The sequence below is a fragment of the Octopus bimaculoides genome, chromosome 1 (genome assembly GCF_046866305.1).
Source record: "Octopus bimaculoides isolate indiv1 chromosome 1, ASM4686630v1, whole genome shotgun sequence".
Classification (NCBI taxonomy): domain Eukaryota; kingdom Metazoa; phylum Mollusca; class Cephalopoda; order Octopoda; family Octopodidae; genus Octopus; species Octopus bimaculoides.
The window spans coordinates 23,955,181-23,960,881 of NC_142928.1; the positions used below are offsets into that span (position 1 = coordinate 23,955,181).

The 5,701-nt window shown below is 43.3% G+C and overlaps 2 protein-coding genes across 2 annotated transcripts in view; both read left to right on the forward strand.

Annotated features, from left to right (window-relative positions):
• Nucleotides 1-4,594: 4,594 nt before the first annotated feature.
• LOC106879273 (uncharacterized) lies at nt 4,595-5,068 on the forward strand. The gene has a single exon (XM_014928769.1). It carries the CDS (start codon nt 4,595-4,597, stop codon nt 5,066-5,068), a length of 474 nt encoding a protein of 157 aa, XP_014784255.1.
• A 54-nt stretch (nt 5,069-5,122) lies between these two features.
• The window catches only part of LOC149137472 (uncharacterized), a 17,619-nt gene continuing 17,040 nt past the window's right edge, over nt 5,123-5,701 (forward strand). Inside the window, exon 1 of the mRNA XM_089348188.1 lies at nt 5,123-5,464. Within this exon, the coding sequence (XP_089204314.1) occupies nt 5,123-5,464 (342 nt within the window). The remainder of the gene's footprint in view (nt 5,465-5,701) is intronic.

Here is a 5,701-nt window from a genome sequence, read left to right on the forward strand (position 1 = left end):
ATATATATATATATATATATATATATATATATATATATGTGTGTCCTTATGTATATATATATGTGTGTATATATATATATATATATATATATATATATATATATATATATATACATACACACACACACACATAATAGACACGTTGTATCGTTAGTATGTCAGATAAATATATGGCAATGGTCACGACCGGATAGGTATAACACAAAGTCGTGATTTTAACGAACATTTACAAAGAAAATACAAATATATTTAATAGTCTTTTTACGATCACGGATATTGAAACTGTAGAATATTTTCTTTGTTTCCATTTAAAGTTGTGCTTTTGAAGCATCATTTGAGGCTATGATTAGAAAATGTACATTAATACACTCACACACATATATAGATATATTGTCGTTGGTGTTGTTGCTAAAGCGACGAGCTGGCAGAATCGTTAGCGTGTCGGGCAAAATGACTTGTAGATTTTGTCCGTTTTTTATGAAATGGGTTCAAATTTTGCTGAGGTCGACTTTGCACTTTCAACCTTTCGGGTTTGATAAATTAAGTACTAGTGAATCGCTGGGTTCGATGTAATCGATTTATCACCTCCTCCAACACTTCAGGCCTTGTGCCTTTAGTAGAAAGGATTATTATCATTATTATTATTATATAATTGTTCGACATTTGGTAGTTTGAAGTAAATTTCTACTGCATTACCTACTACACCTCCATGTTGCTGGGTGTGCGGCATTGTGTGTCCTATTCTTTTGTCGGGACTGCACAATCTCTTCCCCGTATTTTATTGTGTTAATTTTATTTTATGTTGTGGTAGCGTGCAGTCTTGTGTTGTGTTATTACTTGTATTGTATGTTGAGTGTGTAATACATTGGTTACTGGATTGCTGGTGGAAGTTTATTTCACTGGGTAATTGCTGTATAAAGGGTTGTTTTGTTTAGATTGTATTATTTAATTGATAGTGTCTTGCGTAGGAAGTAAGCTGTTCCTAGCAGGGATATTTTTTGGATAGTGTGGAGTGTGGAGGCTCCAGGTATAGCTTCTACGTTTTTGTTTATATGTTATTCTTTTTACCCAATGCTCCAATTATTATTGGTACTGTTTTTACCTTCGTACTCCTCAATTACGAGGTCTTTGTACATTGACAATTTCTCCACTTCTTTTTGGACAATATTTTGATCAGAAGGGACTGCAATGTCTATCAGTGAGTGTCTGTCTTTTTTGCCAATCGTTGATTATTATGTCTCGGCGATCACCTTCCATTATTTTTGTCGGTTTGAACCGGTATATCTCATATGATTGTGCAGCATTGTATGTTACTTTCTGCTTTGGGGAGTGTGCCGTTATTATTATAATTATTGAGTGAGAGAGCATTGCATGCCATCAAAGTGACACTAGGGTTAAAATATACGAAGCCCAGTATACCCATCATGGCTACCCGACACCAGGTACATGCATCACAACCATATGTGCTCGGCATAGTTATCTCATATCAAGTTTAACAGCGCATAATCTTACAGGTGGGGCCCAGTTCGAATTTTCTTCAAGTCGAGTAGCCCATCTCACTCACAAGGTTCCTGAATAAGGGTTGTTTAAGAATGTTGAACGAAACACCCATGTTTCCAAAGGTGAATTATCCAAACCCCAAAGAATTCCTCTCAACACATGGCTATAATACTCCCCCACTACTTTCACTCGTGATCAGAGATGCACATATCGTCAGCTACAAAAGGGCATGCTTACCTGGTTAAGGTCAAACAACTGACAAGCAAATCTCTGGTATTGAGCAGAATATTTGCTGTAGCCCATTTTTTTTATATCAAGACAAATCAATGTATATAATAACACTTCCAATCAGTTAAGATGAGAAGCCATAAAAGCCACTGCCTGCTACTGCACTGTCATTATAATAATAATAATAATAATAATAATAATAATAATAATAATAATAATAATAATAATTATTATTATTATTATTATTATTTCATGTATGTATGAGTTTCTTCGGACGAAACTTTAGTCTTCGCTTCTAATTGTCTTTAATTTCTGCAATGCACGCGTAAAAGAGGCTCTACACACTTATGGCACAATAGTGTATTGTATAAGTGTGTGGGTATTATATGCCAAAACAAAGAAAACTGCACACACGCGCGCTGTCATACACATCTTTCTTTCTTTCTTTCTTTTTAGTGAAAAATATGTGTGTGTGTGCGTGTGTGTGTAAACAGATTTTATTACTTTGTTTTTAGTAGCGTCGAATGTGTATCGCATTTTACAGTTCGAAATATTACTTTCTTGTCTGTATAATGCGATATATATATATATATATATATATATATATATATATATATATATATATATATATATATATATATATATATATATATATATATATAAGGGGAGAATTCACAAAAAAAACAAAAGGCGAAGACAGGTGGTGTAGACAACAAACAGATGTATTAGTATAACGCTGGGGAAGTGAAAAAGTCTTTAACGTTTCGAGACTACGCTCACAGAAAGGAACACAGAAAGAAGCGAGAGAAACAAAGAGAGAAAAAAGAATGTGCAGTGGCTAGCGCTCTATCATGGCGAATGCTGGACACACAGGAGAGCTAGGAAGAAGGGGAGATAATAAAGTTGTGGTGATTCCAAAACGAAGAAGCGCGTGTGTGTGTGTATAAGCGAGTTCATATGTGCGTGTGGAAGAGGGCTGGTGATCTTGACGTGTGCGTGTGTGTATGTGTAGGTGTGAAAATGTGGGGCTGGGAAATGGTCAGTGTTGATGTGTGAGTGGTTGTGTGTTGTGATGTAATGTGTTGTGTGGTATGGTGTAGTGATGTGTGGTGTGGTGTGATGGTGTTGGGAGGTGGGGGAGGCGAAAGTGGGGAAAGCAAGGGTGGAGTGTGGGTTAGGCTGAGGGTAACGGTAGAGGTGGGGTATGTGGGTAAGCAGAGGGTGGGGGTAAAGGTGGGGTATGTGGGAGTGGGTCTAAGGGATGGGGGGATGGTAAGGATAGGGCTAGAATGTGTAGGGGTGGGGTGGGCTTACGAGGGAGGGTTGATGATGAAGGGGGAAGGAGGTGGGTAGGAGTGAAGAGAAGAGAAGAGAAAAGAGAGGAGTAAAGAGGAGTAGGAGTCGGAGCAAGAGAGGAGAGGTGGGTGGGAGGAATTAGGTGAGAGAGGAGAGAGGCAAGGGGAGGAGGTTAGATGAAGAGGGGAGGAGAGTTGAGCTTATGTGGCTCAAAGGAGCGAAGACAGAAGATTAATCCCTGTTCACGGCGCAAACGGGAGTCTGGCTGGCCCCTGTGCAAGAACAATCCGAACACGTACAGGTGTTGCAAAGAATGACCGGTAGAACGGAAATGGCGTGAGACCGGAGTGTCATTGCCGAGTCGGATGTCTCGGTGTTCCACGAAGCGGTCAGCCAAGTGGAGTCCCGTTCGACCGATGTAAAGAGGACAGATAGAGCAGATGCTGTAGATGATATTGGTAGAAGTGCAGGTGAAGGAGTCAGTGATGTGATAGGGTCGATGATGGGTCCCTGTGAGGAGGGTGGTATTGGAGAGGCAAGGGAAAGTGCAGCAGCGTGGGCGGGAGCAAGGGAACGAGCCGGGTTGGGAGGTTGGGTTGGGGAAGAAGTTGTGGACCAAGGGGTCTCGTAGGCTGTGGGCTCATTTGAAGGAGGGGAGGGGTCGGTTAGGGAAGATGTGTGAAGTGGAGGGGTCGGACTGGAGTCGCCGGAAAGCTCGGAGAATGGTGCATTGGAGAGGTAGGGTGGTGGCGTGGTAGATGTGGGGAAAAGGGCTTTGGGAGACGGCGGGCGGGTTCAGGGGGAGAGATGCACGTTCCACAGAACGTGCTCTGGTAAGGGCGGTTTGGATAGTGGTGAGGGGATATCCACGTAAGATGAAGTGGCGAGCAATGAGTCTCAAAGTCATGGTTGTCACTACAGAATCTGCGTAGACGGAAGAATTGGGAATAGGGGATGGATAGCTTGATGTGTTTAGGGTGAGAGGAAGAGAAGTTGAGGTATGTGTGTGATTCTGTGTGTTTGTAGTGGATAGAGGTGGTGAGAGTGGAGGGAGGAATGCTGACCGAAATGTCCAGAAAGGAGACAGAGGTTTCAGAGATTGTGCAAGAGAAGTGAAGGGCAGGATGGAAAGATTTGACAAAAGAGAGGAATTAGTCTAGATGTTCTCGGGAGAGTGAGGTCGCGCCGATACAGTCGTCAATATAACGGCTGTATAGTTCGGGAGTGGGACTAGTGAAACTTGAGAATATTTGGGCCTCAACGTAGCCAACGAACAGGTTCGCATAGTTGACTCTACATCGGAAACAGCCTATTCAGGAAGAAGGAGAAGAAGAGATGGACCTGGGTGTCGCCGAACTCTGAGCATCGAAACAAGATCGACTACATCCTGGTCGATAAGCGACGCATATTACTTGACGCCTCTGTCGTGACGCCATTCATTACCGGCAGCGATCATCGTCTGGTGAGGGCGAGGGTCGTCATTGACGGGACGAGGGAGAAGGCGCTGCATTTGGCGTCGGATAGAAAACGCGTCCGAGTCTTCTACGAGACGAAGCTGCAAGAAGCCCTCATGCAGGAAACCTGGTGCAAAGGAGACGACATAAATGATGACTACAACTCACTGATAGGGAAACTGAAGGAGTGTTTAAGGAAGGCTAATGGAGTGTGTCTGAGAGAGAAGAAGGGAAGAGTCTCGGAGGAAACTACGAAGTTACTCGAGAAGAGGAAAAATATGAGGAGGACTATTGAAGATCACCTTGAATATTCCCTTCTCAGCAGAGTGATTCATCAGCAACTGAAGAGGGACTTTGAGGCATACCGAATGGAGAAGCTCCTGAAGGCCGCAGAGGAAAAGAAGAGCCTCAAGAGGGACATGGCACTGTATAGATCGGAGGTGACGACCATGAATAATACAGATGGAGTTCCGGTAAACGATAAGAGCGAGATGGAAGAAAATGTGCCACCTATCCTTGTCAGTGAAGCCGAAAGAACCATCGGGTCGATGAAAAACGGAAAGGCGCCAGGGAAAGACGGCATAACATAGGAGGTGTTAAAGTCAGGCAGAGAGCAGCTCTGGAAAATCCTCGCCGAGCGATTCATGCTCTGTCTAAACGAGGAAAGAATTCCATCGCAGTGGAAAGAGTCAAATACCATCCTGCAACATAAGAAGGGTGATACAGAAGATCTAAAGAACTACCGACCCATTTGCCTGCTGCTTCATGTGTATAAGCTGTTCACAAAGATAATTCTGAACAGTTTGTCATGTTATCTCGACGAACAACAACCGAGGGAGCAAGCCGGCTTCCGGAAGAACTACAGTACAATGGACCATATATTTACTCTAACACAACTGCTTGAGCAAGCGAATGAGTACAAGCTGCCTCATTGCGTTGCGTTTGTAGACTATGAGAAGGCCTTCGACAGCGTCGAAACCAACGCAGTACTGAACTCGCTACAGAGGCAAGGAGTCGAGGCGCAAAATGTGCAACTGCTCAGGGAGGCAAATCCCAGCTGCACCACCGACATAGCTCTGCTGTCATCACCCGTACGAGTGCCGGTCGAGAAGGGAGTGAAGCAAGGAGATACGATCTCTCCAAAACTTTTCACCGCATGCTCGAGCGGATCATCAGAGGCATCGACTGGCAAGGCGGTGTCAACGTCAATGGCGAGCTACTCA